This window comes from Triticum urartu, chromosome 4A (genome assembly GCF_056163025.1).
Source record: "Triticum urartu cultivar PI428250 chromosome 4A, HENAU_Tu73, whole genome shotgun sequence".
Classification (NCBI taxonomy): Eukaryota; Viridiplantae; Streptophyta; class Magnoliopsida; order Poales; family Poaceae; genus Triticum; species Triticum urartu.
In genome coordinates, this window is record NC_141876.1 from 133,807,750 (window position 1) to 133,832,582 (window position 24,833).

The 24,833-nt window shown below is 44.4% G+C and overlaps 1 protein-coding gene and 1 pseudogene across 2 annotated transcripts; one reads left to right on the top strand and one right to left on the bottom strand.

Moving 5' to 3' along the window:
- Nucleotides 1-345: 345 nt before the first annotated feature.
- Nucleotides 346-1,020, top strand: LOC147975120 (uncharacterized; annotated as a pseudogene).
- An 18,224-nt stretch (nucleotides 1,021-19,244) lies between these two features.
- LOC125529460 (PPR containing-like protein) lies at nucleotides 19,245-23,564 on the bottom strand. Of its 2 annotated transcripts, XM_048693870.2 has the most exons (11): nucleotides 23,404-23,564; nucleotides 22,363-22,453; nucleotides 22,041-22,081; nucleotides 21,840-21,949; nucleotides 21,608-21,718; nucleotides 21,378-21,440; nucleotides 21,143-21,286; nucleotides 20,845-21,057; nucleotides 20,528-20,726; nucleotides 19,705-19,811; nucleotides 19,245-19,611 (listed from the first exon to the last, which is right to left on the bottom strand). In XM_048693870.2, exons 2-10 carry the CDS (start codon nucleotides 22,449-22,451, stop codon nucleotides 19,717-19,719), a joined length of 1,065 nt encoding a protein of 354 aa, XP_048549827.1. In that variant the 5' UTR covers nucleotides 22,452-22,453; nucleotides 23,404-23,564; the 3' UTR covers nucleotides 19,245-19,611; nucleotides 19,705-19,716. The 2 variants fall into 2 exon arrangements, with proteins under 2 accessions (XP_048549827.1, XP_048549829.1); XM_048693872.2 differs by lacking the exon at nucleotides 21,378-21,440 and having other exon boundaries at nucleotides 23,404-23,563.
- Nucleotides 23,565-24,833: the final 1,269 nt, after the last annotated feature.

A 24,833-nucleotide genomic window follows, 5' to 3' on the forward strand; every position in this document is an offset into this window, starting at 1 on the left:
GCATTTAGGGTGCCTCAGTGTCGACAAACCCTAAATGATAAAAGCTTAGCTTTTAGGATGCCTCGGTGTCGACAAACCCTAAATGATGAGACCATGATAATTCCTCACAAACCAACCCTTAAATAACACTGAGCCATTATGTCGTCACCCTTGAAGCCTTGCGGGTATTTGCAGCCCTTAGCTTGTTCATTCTGTAGATTTCCAAAATTCAATTTTGTACCACACATCGAAGCCAACTCTTTGGCGACATTCCTCGAGAATTAGGTTATTTGGTCAACTTAGAGATCTTGTTCCTTGACAATAACCAACTTTTTGACCAAACTTTTTTCCTATTTAGAGCGAAACATGGCCCACAACGATGAGGCCGGCGGTTCGGGCAAGGCATTCTGGGAGCTGTCCCAGGAGATGGAGGAAGAACCTCACCACTATGAGGACGCCGCGGAAGACACCGATCCCGACTACACAACCCCTAGTGGCGTCGGGGATGACACCACCGATGGTGCCGCCAAGGATGCCATCACTGATGATGGCAGCGCACGCACATTTGGCAGCCAACCGAAGACGCAACGGAAGGACCGGCGCCCGAACATGCTCGGCACCGTCAAGGAGGAATTTACTGAAGTGTCCTCCGAGGGGCATCCAACGGCGCCCAAATAATTAGTCAAGGGGTACGCGGGACAGCTCGGGTGCATTCTACGGAGCACCGTCTCGATCAACACCGAGAACCTAAGGCATCGTGACCGAGGGAAATTGCGCAACGTCCTCTTCACGAAGCTGCACGAACGATACAAGTTCCCCGGTGACTTCGCAAACACACGCCTCTCAGGGAATAAAGTGAACAGTGCCGCCCTCACGAAGATGAGCACGGCCCTGGCTACTTGGAGAGCCGCGGTGAAGAGAATGATTGAAAAAGGTGATAGTTATGAGAAGATCAAGGAGAAAAATCCTTCGATCAGCGAAGATGACTACCTAGAGTTCAAGATCAAGTGCGAGAGCAACGCAACCGTGGAATCAAGTTAGTGGGGGAAAGAGATGCGGGACTTGAACTTAGGGGTCCACAAACTCGGTCCCGGCGGTTACAGAGTGGCGGAACCTATATGGGACAAGGAGAATGCGGAGCGTGCCGAGCAAGGCCTACCGCCCCTCTTCGAGAAATACAGTGACAAGCAGACCAGGAACTATGTCAGGGCCCGGTACAAGATTGACCCGGTAACCAAGGAGCTTACCACGGATCCGAAGACCAAGGCGCTTGAGCTTGTTCTGGTAAGGAATACACCCCGCGTAATTAGCTCCATATGGTTGCATTCTAATTAATGAAGCCAAATTTCTAAATGGTTCACGTTCCTTCCGCAGGACACTGAAAGCAGTAGCGCGGGGTCGTCTCAGAGCTCCCCTTTCGACACCCCTTTAAATAGGGCATTTAAGGTAATGAAAAACAAGGATAAGCTTAGTAAGCCGTCGTCAGCTGGTCGTGTGGCCGGCAAAGGCTTGTCCACGAAATGGTCGGAATACTATACCGCTGGGCGAAAGGAGAGAAAGACCAGCTCGGAAAGCCAGGAGCGCGAGGTTCAAGAACTCAAGGCAAAAGTGGCGCGGATTCCGGAGATAGTCGAAGAGCAAGTGCGATACCAACTAGGAGCGATGATCACTGCGATTATGCCTACCTTGCTTGAGGGGCTGCAGGCGTGGATTGCGGGCGGCCAACAGGGGCCGCCCCCGATTCCCAGCTTCACGGGCAGTGATACGTCTCCAACGTATCTGTTGGGGATATTACTACTGGGCGTAAACCGGCCAGGAAAGGCCGGGTTAACTTCATCCGTAGTTGATTATGCTTGAAGCCCATGTAGACAGAAGAGGAAATGTCCAGGGCCCAGAACCGGTTTAAGGCCCGTAGTCGTGAACCGGCATTTGTATGAAACTTGTATTATAAGATAGAAAGAGTGGAGACCGAACCGGACATGTTTATGAGCCGGTCTCGGGACTCTATAAACCAACGGGCGCTGCGCATGTATATAAGGGGACGACCCGACAGCGGTTCAGGAAAACAGACAACAACTCGAGAGCCAGACAAAGCGGATTCGCTCCCTGGCCTTCGAAACCCTAGCAATACCAATCACAACTAGACGTAGGCTTTTACCTTCCTCGAAGGGGCCGAACTAGTATAAAAATTCCCCGTGTCCCCTTGTTCGGTTTAACCCCTTAAAGCTAACCCGTAGCGATGGCTCCACGACTAAGTCCTTTCACAAGGACATCTGCCGTGACAAACCCACGACAGTTGGCGCCCACCGTGGGACTATTGCACGATGGTTTTGAGTTCTTGAAGGGCAGCTTCGACGGACTTAAGGGATACGCTGTGGGCCGGATGACGAAGAGTCGTCGCGGCAAGCTCTACATCGACAACACAGGATGGGGTCCCGAGGCCGATTCAATCGAATACGTGTACCGGGTCCCCTTTGGTGGGATTCACGTCTTTATCGGCAAGATCGGCGAACCGGCCCTTGAGCCGGACATCTACACGGACATCATCGAAATGGCTCGGCGTGCAAGTTCTTCGCCGGTTCAGCCCGAGGCAAGGCATGTTTTTGTGGGTGTCATCCATGGATCGAGGTACGAGGACAGACCGTTGTCCGATGGAGAGACCGTGGTCTGTTCTGATGACGAGTCTTCTGGAGAGACCGAATCACTTTACCAGTTGTAGGACGGCCGGATTGAGGGAGGATCTGAGGGCAACAGTATTCCGGATTCCCCCGATCTACCAAACCGGGCCGCCGTCTTCATGGCCGGCACACAATCGGCGCCTCATTCATCTACCACCACAGTAATGCTCTCCAGTTCAACAACGGCCACACCAGCAGGGGCAGGAAGCTCGGCGCCGCCTCCGGCCCAAGTCCTGTCTGATTTGTTCGACGCTTTGGCAACGTTGATGGCCGCAGAGGTGGATGCAGCAGCCAGGATCAGCACAATGCGGATATTGCAAAGGTGAAAGATCAGATAGCCTAGGCTAAAGCGGACCTGGCAACAGAGAATGCTAGGATGGCTACAGAGCAGGCTGAATTGGAAGCACATGCCTACCAGATTAGACTGGATCAGAATGCTTCAGAGGAAGTCATGAGAAGAAGGTATCGATCACGTCTCCCGTCAGTTTATGAGCCACAGAATCTTTTTAACACACCAGGAGCAGGAGCTGGTAGCCAACCCACACTAAACCGGGCGGGGGTGCCGGGAACAGGAGCACCGGTTCAACCACGCACGACGGACCCGCCTCACCAGAACAACGTTGTGCCACAGTATGTATCAACGCCGCCCGGGCATTATTCCAACCCGTTGGACAACATTGTGGCCGCCGCTTCATGCCTGGCGGCCCTCCCAACTGACGACGAGTCACCAGTTGCAGTGGAAGCACGTCGGGCCAGAGATCTCCTTCAAACAACACTAAATCAACAGCAGGTGTATTCACACAGTCGTGAGAGGATTCATTCCACTCCCCGTCCAAGCCGGAGTTATAGCAGACATGTGGAGGACGAACCGGCCGTGTCTAGTAGTGCACGTCGCCGAAATTCACCACGAGGGAACAACCCGGCCGGGGGAGGCGCTAATGCGCAAGATGTTGTGGACCATGGCCGCGCACGTCGGGAGGCCGAGTTGGCAGCTCGACACGGAGCACGACAGCATACTCCGGTTCACCCCATGGCCTCCATGGAGCCAGGAGTGATGTTCAGTTCCTTAGGGGTGCCATGTTTAACCCCCACTTTGCGTAATGTGAGACTGCCCAAGGATTTCAAGGGACCTCGTAAGGTACCAAATTACACTGCCGATTTGCAACCAGAGGCGTGGGTGGAGAGCTATGAGATGGCAATGGAGATGTTAGATGTGGATGAGGCAGTGTGTGCTAAATATTTCACCATGATGTTGGAAGGAACAACTCGTACTTGGTTGAAGAGCTTGCCGACCAACTCTATTGGATCATGGGCCGAATTGAAGCACCGGTTTATCCAGAACTTCAAGGATACGTGTAAGCAGCCGATGTCAATCGTAGATCTGGCCGTTTTTGTCCAAGAGGAAGGGGAGTCCACGACCCATTGGGTCAAACGGGTCTCAGCGATTTCACATTCATCAGATCGTATCAATGCAGACACTGCAGTGTTAACATTAGAGGGCAATTGTCGTTTCAAACCGTTAAAACAGAAGTTGGGAAGGCTCAAACGTCACTACAATGACATGTCAACACTCATGGCCGCTTTGGTTAAATACGCCGATTCAGATAATACCAAGGATCCGGATTCAGAGGAGGACAAACCGGAGAAAGGGAAGAAGAATGGCAATGCCAAAGATCAACAACATAATCCGGCAGGCCATGGAAATGGTGGTAAGCGCAAGACCGACAGTAGCTTGGACTTTGTTGCAAATACCAACGCGCAGGAGAATGGCCAGCGCCGTAAGGGCAAGCAGCCCCAGAGGGGTGGAGGTTCAGGCAACAATTTGGAGCACTTGTTAAATCAGCCCTATCCAAAGCATGGATCAAAGGAGAAGCCGGCATCACATCTTTGGAAGGACTGTTATATCATGCGGGATTTCAAGAATTCCAATATGTTCCAATATGACAATGGCCCGCCCGGCGGTTCAGGAGGAGGTTTCCACGGGCCGGGTTACGGAGGTGGTGGTTCCGGTTCAAGGTTTCTAGGCAACCAAACCGGACACGTCAATCAAGGGCACCAAGGCAACCAGGGAGGTTACAACCATCAGGGGAGTCAGCAGCAGCAGCAGCAGTCGGGTTATCAGAGCAATCCCAAACAGCTGAACAATGGGCAATATCATGTCTTCACTACTAGTTTGTGCAAACGTGATCAGAAGCTTCACAAAAGGGCAGTAAACTCTGTTGAGCCGGCAGTACCTCAGTATTTACGCTGGTCTGAGCAACCTATTTTGTGGAGTAGAGATGATCACCCACCCCGGGTTGATAATCCGGGTCACTTGTCCCTGATGGTAGCCCCTCAAGTTGGGGGATACAAGTTTACTAAAGTGCTCATGGATGGGGGAAGTAGTATCAATATTTTGTATTATGATACATTCCGCCGTATGGGGTTGACAAATAAGGATCTTAAACCGTCAAATACGGTCTTTCATGGGGTGGTACCTGGTAAGTCTGCATATCCTGTTGGCAAGATAGCTTTGGAGGTAGCTTTTGGAGATGACTATGATTCAAGGTCAGAAACATTGACATTTGAGGTGGTAAAGATCAAAAGTCCGTACCACGCTTTGTTTGGGCGGCCGGCTTATGCTAAGTTTATGACAAGGCCATGTTATGCTATATTATATTCTGTTTTGGACATTATTGGGCTTTATTATACACTTCTATATTTTTTGGGGACTAACCTATTAACCGGAGGCCCAGCCCAGAATTGCTGTTTTTTTGCCTATTTTAGGGTTTCGCAGAAAAAGAATATCAAACGGAGTCCAAACGGAATGAAACCTTCGGGAACGTGATTTTAGGAACGAACATGATCCAGAGGACTTGGACCCTACGTAAAGCAATCAACGAGGAAGGCACGAGGTAGGGGGCGCGCCTACCCCCTGGGCGCGCCCTCCACCCTCGTGGGCCCCCTATTGCTCCATCGACGTACTCCTTCCTCCTATATATACATACGTACCCCCAAACCACCAGATACGGAGCCAAAACCCTAATTCCACAGCCGTAACTTTCTGTATCCACGAGATCCCATCTTGGTGCCTTTTCCAGAGCTCCGCCGAAGGGGGCATCGATCATGGAGGGCTTCTACATCAACACCATAGCCCCTTCGATGAAGTGTGAGTAGTTTACCTCAGACCTACGGGCCCATAGCTATTAGCTAGATGGCTTCTTCTCTCTTTTTGGATCTCAATACAAAGTTCTCCCCCTCTCGTGTGGAGATCTATTCGATGTAATCTTCTTTTGCAGTGTGTTTGTTGAGACCTACGGGCCCATAGCTATTAGCTAGATGGTTTATGATCAAGTTTATCTATGAACAATATTTGAATCTTCTCTGAATTCTTTTATGTATGGTTGGTTATCTTTGCAAGTCTCTTCTAATTATCAATTTGGTTTGGCCTACTAGATTGATCTTTCTTGCAATGGAAGAAGTGCTTAGCTTTGGGTTCAATCTTGCGGTGTCCTTTCCCAGTGACAGTAGGGGCAGCAAGGCACGTATTGTATTGTTGCCATCAAGGATAACAAGATGGGGTTTATATCATATTGCATGAGTTTATCCCTCTACATCATGTCATCTTGCTTAAAGCGTTACTCTGTTCTCTTGAACTTAATACTCTAGATGCATGCTGGATAGCGGTCGATGTGTGGAGTAATAGTAGTAGATGCAGGCAGGAGTCGCTCTACTTGTCTCTGACGTGATGCCTATATACATGATCATACCTAGATATTATCATAACTATGCTCAATTCTGTCAATTACTCAACAGTAATTTGTTTACCCACCGTAAATACTTATGCTCTTGAGAGAAACCAGTAGTGAAACCTATGGCCCCCGGGTCTATCTTCCATCATATTAATCTTTCAATACTTAGTTATTTCCTTTGCCATTTATTTTACCTTGCATCTTTTATTTCTCTTTATCATAAAAAAATACCAAAAATATTATCTTATCATATCTATCATATCTCACTCTCGTAAGTGACCGTGTAGGGACTGACAACCCCTTATCGCGTTGGTTGCGAGGATTTATTTGTTTGTGTAGGTGCGAAGGACTCATGTGTGGGCTCCTACTAGATTGATACATTGGTTCTCAAAAACTGAGGGAAATACTTATGCTACTTTACTGCAACACCCTTTCCTCTTCAAGGGAAAACCAACGCAAGTGCTCAAGAGGTATCAAGAAGGATTTCTGGCGCCGTTGCCGGGGAGGTCTACGCAAAAGTCAACACACCAAGTACCCATCACAAATCCTTATCTCCCGCATTACATTATTTGCCATTTGCCTCTCATTTTCCTCTCCCCCACTTCACCCTTGCTGTTTTGTTTGCCCTCTCTGTCTCTCTCCTTCCTCCCTCTCTTTCTCTATTCGCCTCTTTTTTGCCTGTTTCTTGTTTGCTTGTGTGTCGGATTGCTTGCTTGTCACGATGGCTCAAGATAATACCAAATTGTGTGACTTTACCAATACCAACAACAATTATTTCCTTAGCACTCCGATTGCTCCTCTTACCGATACTAAATCTTGTGAAATCAATGCTGCTTTGTTGAATCTTGTCATGAAAGATCAATTCGCTGGCCTTCCTAGTGAAGATGCCGCTACCCATTTGAATAGCTTCGTTGATTTATGTGATATGCAAAAGAAGAAATATGTGGATAATGATATTGTTAAATTGAAGCTATTTCCTTTTTCGCTTAGAGATCGTGCTAAAGCTTGGTTTTCGTCTTTGCCTAAAAATAGTATTGATTCTTGGAATAAGTGCAAAGATGCTTTTATCTCTAAGTATTTTCCTCCCGCTAAGATTATCTCTCTTAGAAACGTTATTATGAATTTTAAGCAACTTGATCATGAACATGTTGCACAAGCTTGGGAGAGGATGAAATTAATGATATGTAATTGCCCTACACATGGCTTGAATTTGTGGATGATTATACAAAATTTTTATGCCGGATTGAATTTTGCTTCTAGAAATCTTTTAGATTCGGCCGTGGGAGGCACTTTTATGGAAATCACTTTAGGAGAAGCTACTAAACTCCTAGATAATATTATGGTTAATTATTCTCAATGGCACACTGAAAGATCTACTAATAAGAAAGTGCATGCAATAGAAGAAATTAATGTTTTGAGTGGAAAGATGGATGAACTTATGAAATTATTTGCTAATAAAAGTGTTTCTTCTGATCCTAATGATATGCCTTTATCTACTTTGATTGAGAATAATAATGAATCTATGGATGTGAATTTTGTTGGTAGGAATAATTTTGGTAACAACGCGTATAGAGGAAACTTTAATCCTAGGTCGTATCCTAGTAATTCCTCTAATAATTATGGTAATTCCTACAACAATTCTTATGGAAATTATAATAAGGTGCCCTCTGATTCTGAATCTAATATTAAAGAATTTATTACTTCGCAAAATAATTTCAATGCTTTGATTGAAGAAAAATTGCTTAAGATTGATGAGTTGGCTAGGAACGTTGATAGAATTTCTCTTGATGTTGATTCTTAAAAACTTAGATCTATTCCACCTAAGCATGATATCAATGAGTCTCTCAAAGCCATGAGAATTCCCATTGATGAGTGCAAAGAAAGAACCGCTAGGATGCGTGCTAAGAAAGATTGATTTATAAAAGCGTGTTCTTCTAGTTTCCATGATAATAAAGATGAAGATCTAAAAGTTATTGATGTGTCCCCTATTAAATCTTTGTTTTGCAATATGAATCTTTATAATGATGGGACTGAATATGATCCACCTTTACCTAGACGGCGTTCCAAAAATTCGGAGTCTTTAGATCTTGATGCTAAAATTGTTAAAAGTGGGATTGAAGAAGTCAAAACTTTAAATATTAATGAACCCACTATTTTGGATTTCAAGGAATTTAATTATGATAATTGCTCTTTGATAGATTGTATTTCCTTGTTGCAATCTGTGCTAAATTCTCCTCATGCTTATAGTCAAAATAAAGCTTTTACTAAACATATTGTTGATGCTTTGATGAAATCTTATGAAGAAAAACTTGAGTTGGAAGTTTCTATCCCTAGAAAACTTTATGATGAGTGGGAACCTACTATTAAAATTAAAATTAAAGATCATGAATGCTATGCTTTGTGTGATTTGGGTGCTAGTGTTTCCACGATTCCAAAGGCTTTGTGTGATTTGCTAGGTTTCCGTGATTTTGATGATTGCTCTTTAAACTTGCACCTTGCGGATTCCACTATTAAGAAACCTATGGGAAGAATTAATGATGTTCTTATTGTTGCAAATAGGAATTATGTGCCCGTAGATTTTATTGTTCTTGACATAGATTGCAATCCTTCATGTCCTATTATTCTTGGTAGACCTTTCCTTAGAACGATTGGTGCAATTATTGATATGAAGGAAGGGAATATTAGATTCCAATTTCCGTTAAGGAAAGGCATGGAACACTTCCCTAGAAAGAAAATTAAATTACCTTATGAATCTATTATGAGAGCCACTTATGGATTGCCTACCAAAGATGGCAATACCTAGATCTATCCTTGCTTTTATGCCTAGCTAGGGGCGTTAAACGATAGCGCTTGTTGGGAGGCAACCCAATTTTATTTTTATTCCTTGCTTTCTGCTCCTGTTTAGTAATAAATAATTTATCTAGCCTCTGTTTTGGTTGTGTTTTTTGTGTTTAATTAGTGTTTGTGCCAAGTAGAACCGTTGGGAAGACTTGGCGAAAGTCTTTTTAATCTTACTGTAAAAAACAGAAACTTTATTGTTCTTGACATAGATTGCAATCCTTCATGTGCTATTATTCTTGGTAGACCTTTCCTTAGAACGATTGGTGCAATTATTAATATGGAGGAAGGGAATATTAGATTCCAATTTCCGTTAAGGAAAGGCATGGAACACTTCCCTAGAAAGAAAATTAAATTACCTTATGAATCTATTATGAGAGCCACTTATGGATTGCCTACCAAAGATGGCAATACCTAGATCTATCCTTGCTTTTATGCCTAGCTAGGGGCATTAAACGATAGCGCTTGTTGGGAGGCAACCCAATTTTATTTTTATTCCTTGCCTTTTGCTCCTGTTTAGTAATAAATAATTTATCTAGCCTCTGTTTTGGTTGTGTTTTTTTGTGTTTAATTAGTGTTTGTGCCAAGTAGAACCGTTGGGAAGACTTGGGGAAAGTCTTTTTAATCTTGCTGTAAAAAACAGAAACTTTAGCGCTCACGAGAATTGCTGCCATTTTTATTTGCAAAGTGCTATTTAGTTAATTCTTTTTTAAGATGATTAATAGATAAATTCCTCACGCCCAGAAATTTATTTTAGAATTTTTGGGGTCCAGATCTTGCGTTAGCTACAGATTACTACAGATTGTTCTGTTTTTGACAGATTCTGTTTTTCGTGTGTTGTTTGCTTATTTTGATGAATCTATGGCTAGTAAAATAGTTTATAAACCATAAAGAAGTTGGAATACAGTAGGTTTAACACCAATATAAATAAATAATGAGTTAATTACAGTACCTTGAAGTGGTGTTTTGTTTTCTTTCGCTAAAGGAGCTCACGAGATTTTTTACTTTAAGTTTTGTGTTGTGAAGTTTTCAAGTTTTGGGTAAAAGATTTGATAGATTATGGAACAAGGAGTGGCAAGAGCCTAAGCTTGGGGATGCCCATGGCACCCCAAGATAATCTAAGGACACCTAAAAGCCAAAGCTTGGGGATGCCCCGGAAGGCATCCCCTCTTTCGTCTACTTCCATCGGTAACTTTACTTGGAGCTATATTTTTATTTACCACATGATATGTGTTTTGCTTGGAGCGTCTTGTATTATTTGAGTCTTTATTTGTTATTTTTCCACAATCATCCTTGCTGTACACACCTTCTGAGAGAGACAAACATGATTTGGAAATTGTTAGAATACTCTATGTGCTTCACTTATATCTTTTGAGTTATATAATTTTTGCTCTAGTGCTTCACTTATATCTTTTAGAGCACGTCGGTGGATTTGTTGTATACAAACTATTGTTCTCTCATGCTTCACTTAGATTATTTTGAGAGTCCTACAAAATAGCATGGTTATTTGCTTTAATTATGTTAGGCATTCAAGATTAATAAAAAAATTCTTATGAGTGTGTTGAATACTATGAGAAGTTTGATACTTGATAATTGTTTTGAGATATGGAGATGGTAATATTAGAGTCATGCTAGTCGAGTAGTTGTGAATTTGAGAAATACTTGTGTTAAAGTTTGTGATTCTCGTAGCATGCACGTATGGTGAACCGTTATGTGATGAAGTCGGAGCATGATTTATTTATTGATTGTCTTCCTTATGAGTGGCGGTCGGGGACGAGCGATGGTCTTTTCCTACCAATCTATCCCCCTAGGAGCATGCGCGTAATACTTTGCTTTGATAACTTGTAGATTTTTGCAATAAGTATATGAGTTCTTTATGACTAAGGTTGAGTCCATGGATCATACGCACTTTTCTTCCTTCCACCATTGCTAGCCTCTCTAATACCGCGCACCTTTCGCCGGTATCATACACCCACCATATACCTTGCTCAAAACAGCCACCATACCTACCTATCATGGCATTTCTATAGCCATTCCGAGATATATTGCCATGCAACTTTCCACCGTCCCGTTTACTATGACACGCTCCATCATTGTCATATTGCTTTGCATGATCATGTAGTTGACATTGTATTTGTGGCAAAGCTACCGTTCATAATTCTTTCATACATGTCACTCTTGATTCATTGCATATCCCGGTACACCGCCGGAGGCATTCACATAGAGTCATATTTTGTTCTAAGAATTGAGTTGTAATTGTTGAGTTGTAAGTAAATAAAAGTGTGATGATCATCATTTTTAGAGTATTGTCCCAAGTGAGGAAAGGATGATGGAGACTATGATTCCCCCACAAGTCGGGATGAGACTCCGGACGAAAAAAAGAGGCCATAAAAAGGCCCAAATAAAAAAATATGAGAGAAAAAGAGAGAAGGGACAATGCTACTATCCTTTTACCACACTTGTGCTTCAAAGTAGCACCATGATCTTCATAATAGAGAGTCTCCTATGTTATCACTTTCATATACTAGTGGGAATTTTTCATTGTAGAACTTGGCTTGTATATTCCAATGATGGGCTTCCTCAAAATGCCCTAGGTCTCCGTGAGCAAGCGAGTTGGATGCACACCCACTTAGTTCCTTTTGTTGAGCTTTCATATACTTATAGCTCTAGTGCATCCGTTGCATGGAAATCCATACTCACTCACATTGATATCTATTGACGGGCATCTCCATAGCCCATTGATACGCCTAGTTGATGTGAGAATATCTTCCCCCTTTTTTGTCTCCTCTACAAACACCATTCTATTCCACCTAAAGTGCTATGTCCATGGCTCACACTCATGTATTGCGTGAAGATTGAAAAAGTTTGAGAACACCAAAAGTATGAAACAATTGCTTGGCTTGTCATCGGGGTTGTGCATGATTTATATACTTTGTGTGGTGAAGATAGAGCATAGCCAGACAATATGATTTTGTAGGGATAACTTTCTTTGGCCATGTTATTTTGAAGAGACATAATTGCTTAGTTAGTATGCTTGAAGTATTATTATTTCTATGTCAATATTGAACTTTTGTCTTGAATCTTTCGGATCTGAATATTCATACCACAATTAAGAAGAATTACATTGAAATTGCGGCAAGTAGCATTCCACATCAAAAATTGTTTTTATCATTTACCTACTCGAGGACGAGCAAGAATTAAGCTTGGGGATGCTTGATACGTCTCCAACGTATCTATAATTTTTTTATTGTTCCATGCTATATTATATTCTATTTTGGACATTATTGGGCTTTATTATACACTTTTATACTATTTTTGGGACTAACCTATTAAACGTAGGCCTAGCCTAGAATTGTTGTTTTTTGCCTATTTTAGGGTTTCGCAGAAAGAGAATATCAAACGGAGTCCAAACGGAATGAAACCTTCGGGAACGTGATTTTCGGAACGAACATGATCCAGAGGACTTGGACCCTATGTCAAGAAATCAACGAGGAAAGCATGAGGTAGGGGGCGCGCCTACCCCCCTGGGCGCACCCTCCACCCTCGTGGGCCTCCTGTTGCTCCACCGACGTACTCTTTCCTCCTATATATACCTCCGTACCCCCAAACCACCAGATACGGAGCCAAAACCCTAATTACACCACCGTAACTTTCTGTATCCACGAGATCCCATCTTGGGGCCTTTTCCAGAGCTCCGCCGGAGGGGGCATCGATCACGGAGGGCTTCTACATCAACACCATAGCCCTTCCGATGAAGTGTGAGTAGTTTACCTCAGACCTACAGGTCCATAGTTATTAGCTAGATGGCTTATTCTCTCTTTTTGGATCTCAATACAAAGTTCTCCCCCTCTCTTGTGGAGATCTATTCGATGTAATCTTTTTTTGCGGTGTGTTTGTTGAGACCAATGAATTGTGGGTTTATGATCAAGTTTATGTATGAACAATATTTGAATCTTCTCTGAATTCTTTTATGTATGATTGGTTATCTTTGCAAGTCTCTTCGAATTATCAGTTTGGTTTGGCCTACTAGATTGATCTTTCTTGCAATGGGAGAAGTGCTTAGCTTTGGGTTCAATCTTGTTGTGTCCTTTTCCAGTGACAGTAGGGGCAGCAAGGCACGTATTGTATTGTTGCCATCAAAGATAACAAGATGGGGTTTATATCATATTGCATGAGTTTATCCCTCTACATCATGACATCTTGCTTAAAGCGTTACTCTGTTCTCTTGAACTTAATACTCTAGATGCATGCTGGATAGCGGTTGATGTGTGGAGTAATAGTAGTAGATGCAGGCAGGAGTCGGTCTACTTGTCTCGGACGTGATGCCTATATACATGATCATGCCTAGATATTCTCATAACTATGCTCAATTATGTCAATTGCTCAACATTAGTAATTTGTTTACCCACCGTAAATACTTATGCTCTTGAGAGAAGCCACTGGTGAAACCTATGGCCCCCGGATCTATCTTCCATCATATTAATCTTTCAATACTTAGTTATTTCCTTTGCCATTTATTTTACCTTGCATCTTTTATTTCTCTTTATCATAAAAAATACCAAAAATATTATCTTATCATATCTATCAGATCTCACTCTCGTAAGTGACCGTGTAGGGATTGACAACCCCTTATCGCGTTGGTCGTGAGGATTTATTTGTTTGTGTAGGTGCGAGGGACTCATGCGTGGCCTCCTACTGGATTGATACCTTGGTTCTCAAAAACTGAGGGAAATACTTACGCTACTTTTCTGCATCACCCTTTCCTCTTCAAGGGAAAACCAATGCAAGTGCTCAAGAGGTAGCAGGCAGCAACTCGCACAACGTGCCGGCGGCGCCATTGGTGTCTCCGGCGGAGGCGGCATTGGAGCTTAATGGGTGCCGGCATTGGAGCTTAATGCACCCGGGTGTGGGAAGAATACGCCGGTCGGCACCTCGGCAGCAAGCGGCCCCTCCGTCACTTGCACGCCCGCCGTTGGCTGTGCCTCGACATTAGCCGAGCTCGACGCCATCACGGTAACTAAGCCTCTCGGCCGATGACTTCATCTCCTTGCCTTTGACTGGGCATCCCTGACGCCCTACATGTTTTCGTAGGGCGTTGCCGACGTTCCATGCACTCTCCTGCACTTCGTGAACGGCAAGTTGATCGATGTCGCCAAGGCCAGAATCATTCAACCGGGCAACCGCCTGTTCCACGGTAATCCGATGCCACCCAACGTGTATAGGGTTCAACTGGTTCGGGTGCTGCGGGGCTGCGACGACTTGTTACTTCCGTATCGACCCCCTGGGGCCGACGAAGATGATGTGATGACCCTCAGCGCCTGCATAGGTTGGTCCATGCTTTGGCCGAAGATCTAGATTCATTTGGGGCGGGGGACACCACCCCACAGACAACACCGCCAGTCGTGCCGGCGCCAAGCCATGGCAAGACCGCCGCAACGCTAATGGACGACGACGACAAACATATGGCCGATCCGGACATGCATATGGCACAGGATCCGGACGACGACGACGTTCATTTACCGGGGTCGATAAGTACTTCAACGAACATGGGTACGGTGACGAATTCTTGAGGCCTCCTTCTCAAGAACCCAACCCTGCAAAACATGATCACGATCTAGCTGGTACCGCGGAGAAACCCAATTGCAACAGGCGTCGTCTGGAGTTTAGTTCTCAGGAGACACCTCCAGCTGCCGCCTTCACAGACCTCAGATAGCCGAGGTGCGAAATATTATTAGCCCCAACACACTCAAGAAGGCTGTCTCTGAGCAGACCTCGATCCCATTACAGCGGAAGAAGAAGGGACGGAAAAGAAATAATAACAAGGGTGCGAGCCAGCCGGCACCGAGTACGATCCGCGCTCAGGACGGGCCACCTACATCTAAGGATATCTCGAGGAGGGTGCATGTGGCGGGTAGGCCGATGCTACCGACTAATCTGCTCAATGCTGCAACCGGTGCTATGTGGAGTCTGCATGACAGTGTTCTTTCTTTTTTGGAGAAGCGGCGTCTCTCCGAGAATGATGTGGCATACCCGGTTTTCGTGGCCAAGGTGCCAGAGGGCAAGGGCTTTGTCGATAGCGCCATTGGGGGTATGATCGTCCTGCGGTTTGATGACATCTTCGCTATGTCTAACCTTCATCCGCTGCACTACACCTTCGTTCGGCTATTTTCGCTAAGTATGGAGATGCGGATCATTAGAGACAAGACCCCGGGCATCATGATAGTCGACCCATTCTACATGCATGCCAAGATCTTGGGCAGCGCTGGGGACCGGCAAGTCGCGAGTTCATACCTCGAAGGCGTCATTCTGGCGAACCCAGATAAGGATAACTTCCCCTCACCACCTCGTAACATATGATTTCTTAGATTTCGATCATTCTTTTTTTCTAACATTCCGTGTTTTGTGCAGTGACACACGTTGCACACTCATCCTCTTAAGCCCGAACTATTCCATGGCCACGTATTTCGACTCGAACCGTCAGTCGAATAAAGACTACACAAATATCAAGAAAGTTCTTGATGATGTTCTCCCCGGCTATGCCAAACCTGGAGGCACCTTCAGGAGGCCAATTCTTAGGTACGGCAAGCACGTGTTCACCCACGTAATGACGTTCCCCTGCGTCAAGCAGCCGCCTGGCGGTCAGAAGGATGCCTACTACGCCCTCCATCACATGCGGGCGATCGTACGGGACCATAATCAACTTCTGCTACCAAATAGTCTCAAAGATTGGGCCGCACGCTTGTCGGCAATCCAGGACACGGACCTCAGACAAGAATTCTTTCGCATCCAGTCGGAGTTTGCGGAAATCATCCATCAAGATGTCCTTCGTACCTCGGGGCAGTTCTACCTCAGATATCAACCTCCAACAGTGAAATAGAAACAACGCTACAAATGCAGGCTGACAACGATCGCGATTTCATGACCATCACGAAAGACGGTGGCTTCATCCACGCTCCGGTCCATGAGTCGAGTCGAAAGTAGTGATGCTATGTATTTCTGAAATATCGATTAGCTCATGTTGTAATTAAACTTTATTGAACTTGTATGTCTCTTTGGTTTGGACGGTCGTTCAACTTATATGTAATCGATGCTATTTATTAGTAGGGCCATGAATCGTGTTATTAATGTGTTGCTTTTCTCTTTGATCCTTTTGTTGCATACTTATATATTGCTTATGTATTGTCTGTGAATTGCTTCTAACGTTTTGTTTGTCTAGTGCATAGAGATGCCGTCGTATGTCGTGTACGAGGGTAAGGTTTCCGGAGTCTACGACGGCTGGGAGGAGTGTCAGAGACAGGTTCATCGTTTTAGCGGTAACAGTTACAAAGGGTACACCACTAGGGCGGAGGCGGAAGCTAGATACGCGCGCTATCTAGCGGGAGAGAGGAGGGAGCGGAGGAGGAACCGGATGAAGACCAGTTTCATCACGATGATGCTCATCGTGATGAACGCAGCTCTCTTCTATGTGATGGTAGTTTAGATGATCGATATCGACTTGTAATGTGAAGACAAACTCGCTACTCGCGGTCTCGAGACTTGTAATGTTCTAACTTTGTTCGGTCTTTTGAATTCGGAGACTAATATGATGAATTGTATTCGGAGACTAATCTTCTATTTGTATTCGATAAATCTGCTGTTTATATGTTGTGTTGTCTATATTCTGTGCAGTAATATATTTTGTAACATGTGCAAATATCAGAAAAGAAAAAATTCCTAATATTCATACTAGTGGCGTACCATACTACACTTTACTGGCGCACTGCAATAAACATACTAGTGGCGCACTGCAATAAACATACTAGTGGCGCATTACCTAGAAGTGCGCCATTAGTAACCCAGAGCACAAGGTAAATATGCCCCCCTGGGAGGCATAGTAATTACGCACCAGGGGACATATTAATGGCGCACTACCACGCCACTATTATCTGGGATACTAATGACGCACCAGGGGTGCGCCATTAGTACTTGTTACCAGTGGCGTGTTAATAGTGGCGCACTTGTAGTGAAGCGGACAAAAGTGCAACGACCTCGCTCGTCTGACGTTGTCACACTCGCCGGACGCCGCCAAGGCCAGCTACCTGGTCTAGAGGAGGCGCGTGGCTCTTCACCAGCCAGCTTGTTCGACGACGCCCGCAAGTTGTTCGATGGTTTGCCCGCAAGGTACAAATGGACTCCGTTGACGAGTTCTTTTTCCACAGTTTCATTTGCGACTCAGATGATTCTTCATCCGACAACGAGGAGCTTGTGGCTGCTGTGTTGGTCGTCCATGACCACCTTAGTAGGCAGCGGCTGATGTTTCGGGGCTTGATCCCGGGGCACACTCCGGCGTTGAATCGCAATCGAGAGAGCGACCGTTTCCTACTCTGGAAGGACTACTTCGAGACACCCAACCCGCTCTTCAGACATCACCTATTCCGGAGCTGTTTCCGTATGGCTAGGTATGTTTTCAACCGTACCTGGGAGAGGGTGGTGGCATACGATAAATATTTCGAGTGCAAGGAGGATGCCCTTGGAAAGATTGGCTTCTCCTCTTATTAGAAATGTACTGTAGCTATTCGGATGCTTGCATAGGGAGTCTTCGGTGATTTTATTGATGAGTATGTCTGTATGGGAGAGTCCACGTGCCTAGAGTCCATGTATAAGTTCTGCAAGGTTGTGATAGCGGTGTTTGGTCCTGAGTACTTGAGAGAGCCAAATGTTGTAGATACAACCCGCTTGTTGGCGATGAATGCCAGCAGGGGCTTTCCGAGGATGCTTGGTAACATAGATTGTATGCACTGGGAGTGGAAAAACTGCCCTTCTGCTTGGCAGGGGCAGTATAGGGGCCATGTCAAAGCCTGCAGTGTCATACTCAAGGCCGTGGCTTCACAAGATCTCTGGATTTGGCACTCTTTCTTCGGCATAGCCGGATCTCACAATGATATCAACGTGCTTCAATGCTTTCCGGTGTTTGCAAGGTTTGCCGAAGACAACTACCCGGAGGTCAAATGGCCACAACTACAACAAATGATACTACCTAGCTAACGGTATCTATCCTCAGTGGACTACTCTGGTGAAGACAATCTCCAGCCCTGTAGGATAGAAGAGAAAGAGATTTGCCCAAAAACAAGAGAGTGCTAGAAAGGATGTGGAGCGTGCCTTTAGTGTTCTGCAATCTCGATGGGGCATCGTTCGATATCCTGCTAGAACTTGGAGCACCAAGAAGTTGTGGCAGGTGATGACTGCTTGTGTGATCATGCATAATATAATCGTAGAGAATGAGCGTTCGGAACGTAAATATGACCAAGGGTTTCAGTTTCAGGGTGACAATGTTGTGCCTGAGCATGGAGGAGCGACAACATTTGCACGGTTCATCCAACTTCATCATCAAATGTGTGATTGTGAAACTCTCATTAGCTGCAAAATAATTTGGTTGAGTATATGCGGGCTCACGTTGGCAACTAATAGATGTATCTTTTTTTTAAAATATATTTGAGACAATTTAATTTCTATTTTGTTTGTAAACTATGATATATTTATTTGGCTTGTAAACTATGATATATTTGTTTGGTTGTGAAAACCAACCAATAGGTGTATCTTTTTTAAATGTATTTGAGATAATTTATTTTTTATTTGGTTTGTAAACTATGATATATTTATTTGACTTGTAAGCTATGATATATTTGTTTGGTTGTGAAACCATCTATGATGTTTGTATTTTGGTTGAATTATGTTTGAAAAAGATACTTCAGGCCGGCCGCAAGGACGAAAATATGTCCACGTATTGGGTGCACTGCCAACCCAAACGCAAAGGGGGACGGATGATGAACAGGCAACCGATCCAAACGGACAAAAAAACGTCGGTGCATTGGAATTTCTCTAACGTTTGCCATTTCAAAGGCTTGCACCATTATTGGAGTGAGCAAACCTCTGCGAACTCGCGCAGAGCAAACATCAACCACAGTTTCAGAACCAGGATAAAAGAAAATGTAGCAAAGCATTTGACATTCCACAAAGGCAGAGATATTAGATTGCGATGGATAACAGGAATTTGGCTTTCTAGTATGAAAACAGAAATGTCAGCACAACAATTCTCACACTGAGTACATGAGATAAAGTACTGGTTTCCTCATGTAATCCCTTCGTTGACTACAGTTATGCGCCCACTTGTTCCAATATTCAGACATTACAACTTTTTTGGCGAACGATAACACTCCGAAATATTTGTCCAAGGCAACATGAAAGTCACCGCACTTCAATGATTTATGGAAGAATAAGGGGGTTTCAATGTTCATGCTGTTTCCTATTAGTAATGGACTATTGGTTGGCCCAGTAAGTGTTACTGGTAGAGATTACTAGCTGCATCACGTTCTTGTCTGATACTGATCTCACCATCGGTGTTGTATCTGAAAGGGGAACAACAATAATATAACACGTCAGTGTCGGTGACTAGAGAAACATAATTGTAAACTAATATGCCAGCAACTGCATTGCTTTACTTCTTATCTTGACTAACTGCTGGCAACCAGTTCCTTATCTGAAGGGCATGAGTTAACTGGTAAGTTTTCAGATGTTTCCATCTCCAATTGTTTGCTGCCATCATCAGCTGAGAAAAGAATATTGTTAATAATTAGTTTCAGCGTCATAGCAAATGAAGTAATTTCTAGTAGCTGCCAGAAATTTCAAGAATGTTTGCCGTGTGAGAAATTCACAAGCATGGTATGAAAAGATTCTCAGAATAGTTCTGAAGAAAATGGCGTAGAGTAGAACACTGGGAAATCCTACTACAAAATACACCAAGCATCTATGTCCACGTAACAAAGACTGGTATTTTCTTGCTAACAAATCAGTGAACTGAAAGATGAATACCAGGTGCAATAAATTAGCTCCATTCAGAAATAGACGGCATTTTAGAAAGCAAGCAAATTCTTACTTTGACAGGTAAAAATAATATAAAATATCTATTTTAGATGGTGTGAGATTTAACCAACATATTCATATAAAATATGACAGTCAAACTTGCATACTGGAGACCATGCTCATGTATAAATGGTGTTTATTTATGAACACAAGTAGTGACAAATTTGACTAGATAACCATGCATTAAAGGGTAAAAGTAAATCAGGTATTTCTCCAGAATTAGCACATTTTGAGCTTCCAGTACCTTATTCTGCTTAAATGGGTGTGTGTAAACCAATCAGAAAGTTACATATACACGCAAATGGATTTATAAGTATTTAACAGAAACAAGCCATTTCAACTTGTCAGAAATGCTTGACTGTCATTGGGCAAATAAAGGATTACAGGCGCCACAGGACTAACCAGCTTTCTTCTCAGCCTTCTTGAACCGTCGATCTTTCTTTCTATCACTATTTGATGGCTTATTGTACAAATCCTTGTACTTTTCAAGCAAATCCTTCTTCTCTTCTAATAGACCAAGCATTTCATATGCAACTTCAACTTTCCGTATATATTCTTTACTAGGACACTTGCGACCACATGCTTCAAGGGCACCAAAGAGCTAAGCCATCAGAGAAGGCAAGCAACGGTAAGATCATATTAGAAATTACCAGCCAATAAACTTGAAGGAAAAGAGTAGGTAGAGTCAGTGAAGAGTAGAAGACATTCGAGGTCCATACCTTGATAAGCCTATCTAGCATATTGTTTCTGTAGTAAATTGCCAACATAAGACCGCAGAAACGCCAAGGAACTGAATGCAGGTCATGGGCTATTTTCTTCTCCCAGATTTTATGTGCTTCCTCTGCTCTGTTGTCCTTCTCAAGTGCACGCACTAATTGCTCGTATGTTCTGATGGTATTTCCTTGCCCTTTGCTCAACATCCATTTTATTACCTAGGTTTGTAGTTGGCAGAAATTTAATTCATACTGTATAAAAGATAAATTCAATAAAAATAAATTAAATTATAATCTGCAATACTTGGACAACTCTATGCCATTGTTCCTCCTTTTCAAGAGCTACAATTGCTTGCTTTAATGAGGCGAGTGGAAAGTCCTGCTCAAAGGCGATCCATGCATCAAGGGTGCTGTAAACAGCTTCTTTTGAGTCTTCAAGATCAAGAAGCTGCAATTTAGAGATGAGAATGAATAAGCTACTAAAAGTTTTTAGGGACAACAGTTGCTAGTTGATTACATAGTGCAAGCTCATTACTTGCCTTGAAGGCGCAAGAAAACTTTTTATAGTTCATATTTGGTATATAACAAGTGAAATTGCACTTCTGCAACAACATTTTGATTGTTAGTTATTACATACAATCCTTTAAATTATGCGAACATGTGATTTGGAGCTCTACAGGCACCAGCTAAAGTATAAGTATCATTGACGCATGATAAACTCAAAAGACAGAAAAGATAATATTAAGACTATCTTTATGTAATGACGTACAGTGTTGATAAGGAATTTCCTTTTCTCTGCTGATGAAAGGGTGTGCCCAACCGGCCCTTTTTTCAACCCCCTTGTGCTCTTTTGTATGCGATCAATGATTGCATCATTATCCTGTGAAGCAAAATCAAATTACTTAACCTGTTGTCTATCATATTCTTGGGATTAACAGCATGAGGCTATAAAAAAGTGTAAGGCCACATGTGAAGCACAGGGCTAAACTCTGTCGAAATACCTTCACGGCCGTACTTGGCTTCTTCAACTCCTTTTGCCAATACCCTCGACGACCATTGGTAACTTTATCATCTGTAGAGAAATTCCTGGTAGCATGCTTGCCACACCAACCTGCCATGGATTGATATTTCATCAAAGGCGCCAATCATCTAGAAGAAAATGAAGGGTGATTCAATATGGCGAAGTGAAAGAAAGGTCTTACATGAAACAAACGAGAGTGACTCGGCGTGTGAACTCCATCCCCTGCACGATGCAGACAATATTATTTGGAGAAGTCAGAGGTGAAAAAAGTTTTACTTACTCAAAAGGTATCTTGTCATGGAATGGAATTAGAGGCAGTGAAGCAAGCAAAAAGCTTAACTCACGTGCTATAAGCTTATAATTGTGCCACTCAAATTTAGAAAGTGTAGTATTGCACCAGAAATGGAGCAAGAACGCCACCAGCTAACCGATAAGGAGCAAGGATGCTTTTAAAGTAAGGGAACGTTTTGACAGCAGATTGGATAAAAGGGAGCAAATCTCACGAGTATGCAGCGGCAGGGTCGGAGGGAGCGAAGCTGGCGATCGGTAGGCGGCGCAGAATGCCAGAGGATCGCCGGAGATGGCCAAGCATGGCTGCGAGAGGAATGAAAGCCCCTTAATCAGTGGCGGAGCTATAAACAAATTGCTGGGCGGCCAAGCTAAAGAAGAACACATTTCAATTCTGAATGTTGTCATTAATAACTATCATCTGTAAACAACAATGGATTTACATAAACTGTAAACAACAATGGCTTTGCATAAACTGTAAACAACAAGACATTCAGTGATTTATTTATGCTACCACAGACGAATAGACAATAACCTAACGCTTCGTTTGGATGTCTCCATTGGAGAGCTCCGTATTGAATTGGTCTAAATTCCAAATCAGTGAGGAAACTGAAATGGCACGAATACGAATTCACCTGTTTGGTTGTTCAGTGAATTGGCCTTTGAAATGCCTGAGATTTCAATACCAAACATGTTTGGATGACAAACTTTGGAATTAACAAACAACACTTACTCTCAAATTCGAAACAATAAACTTTAGGAGACATGGTAGGAAACTTAAAACCCATACTGAACACTTGTCTACATTCTCTTGATTATGAAATCAGACAACTCGGCAAAAAATATTTTAATGGCTGAACTTTGGTACTAACATCTGATGTAAACATTGTAAATTAGCTAATCAGAGAGGGATATGGAGGGGGGAGGAGAAGAGGAGGTTGGCTATGGCCATGCTGGAAGAGTAGAAGAATTCATAAAGGGAGCGGACATGGAGTAGAGGAGCAGAGGAGCTGCAGCTCTGTCAACCATGGTGCAGAAAGAGGGGGTGTACAGGAGGACGGAGGGGCATGGCATAGGGGGGCGTGGATCCAGGGGGTCAGGGCGCGGCTGATCCAGACGGGGGCGCGGGCTAGAGGTCCCGGGCCGCCGCAGACCTCCATCTTGGTGGCCGACCGGCGCTGGGATGGGATGTGGTACGGGGATGGGACGCGGTACTGGAGTGGGGAAGAGGAAGAGGGAACGGGGGAAAACGACACCTGCGCAGCCGCCGATGCTCGTGGTGGTCGCCGCCGCCGAGCTCCTAGGTCGCGGCCGACCTCCCTGCTCTGTTTTTTTTTTTGGAAAGTGAAATTTAGGGGAAAGATATTGGGAATGAGTAAGGAAATTACCTATGCAGCTTGCAGGGCAAGGAAAATAGGAGAGGATCAGATTCAGAGAAGGAGATGCGTCGCCGGCTTGCCGCTGCTAGCTTTTTTTTTTTTTGAGACAAGCTGAGTGCGGTTGCGTGGCCGCGTGGCGCCAGTCGTGGGCCGGGCGACTTGCTGTGGACGATGTACGCCGCTGGCCGGTGGCTGCTGTGCCCTGTGTGACGGTCCGTCGGCGGCGGCGGGCAGCGGCTGCGTGTTGTGTCGATGTGTTGTGTTGGGCTGGGCTGCTCTGTGATGTGCCGAAACTGTCGATGTGTGTGCTGTGTGTTAGCTGGGTTGCTACGGGATTCTCAAAAAAAAAGCTGGGCTGCTGCCTCCCTCAAAAAAATGTTGGGCTGGATGAGATTACGGCCTCTAGGCAGCTCGGCTTCCGGGCATCGTTTTTTCCCCTAGCGCCGTCTAGGGTTTACCCATCCTGGTGATCACGCCAGAGTCCACAGAAATCCTCACGTCCTGCCGGCGATTAGTCGGTGCGACGGGAGTCCAGATAGGTAGGAGCCCTCGAAAGCACGTTGGCATGGCGGATCCACTGGCAGTTGATGGTAGCGGGGAGGAGGATAGGCAAGGAGGAGATTAGATGGGAGCTTAGGTTTAGCGGGGGGCAGGAGGAAGAGAGGGAGGATGCTGAGGAGGTTTGCGTCGGCGAAGAGTAGGGAGGGAGATCCGGCTAAGGAGGATGGGAGTAAGCAAGAAGATGTTAGGGAGAAATGAGATTGGGGTCCGGAGACGAACCCGGGGGATCGGTTCAAGGGACTCAACTTGCATGGGGGCAGGAGACGGACCTAGATTTTCCCGCGGAATTGGAAGACCTGATCAATGTGGTTCGGTGGTTGGCAATCTTCAGAGTCCACACCACAAGGACGTTAAGTCATTCTGCTCTATTCAACATGATGTGTATTTCTTGGGCATCGACACAGAAGGTTACTTTCAAACCTATGGGGGATAATTTGTTCATTGTCCATTTCAGTTGTTTGGGAGATTGGAAACATGTGACAGATGGTGTCCTGGGATTATTTCGAGATGCAACAATGGTGATGCAAGAGTATGATGGATTTAGCAATGTGGAAGCTTACAAATTGGATAAGATCCCGGTCTGGGCAAGAATTCAGGGAGTGCCAGATGGGCTCATGAGAAAGAAAGAACTAGCGGAGAAGGTAGCGAGGGAAGTTGAGGGCCACCTACAACGGTGATTGTTAATGAAGGGATAATTAACCCCTCCAAATTCTTAAGAGCAAGATTGTATCTTGATGTAATGTTCC

Excerpts from the sequence above, each read along its gene's own strand:
- LOC125529460 (XM_048693870.2), bottom strand. The coding sequence starts at position 22,451 with ATGCTTGGCCATCTCCGGCGATCCTCTGGCATTCTGCGCCGCCTACCG. Across the intron at positions 21,950-22,040 it reads GTCACTCTCGTTTGTTTCAT|GTTGGTGTGGCAAGCATGCT; the intron begins GTAAGACCTTTC and ends AATCCATGGCAG. Across the intron at positions 21,441-21,607 it reads GGAAATTCCTTATCAACACT|AAGTGCAATTTCACTTGTTA; the intron begins GTACGTCATTAC and ends ATGTTGTTGCAG.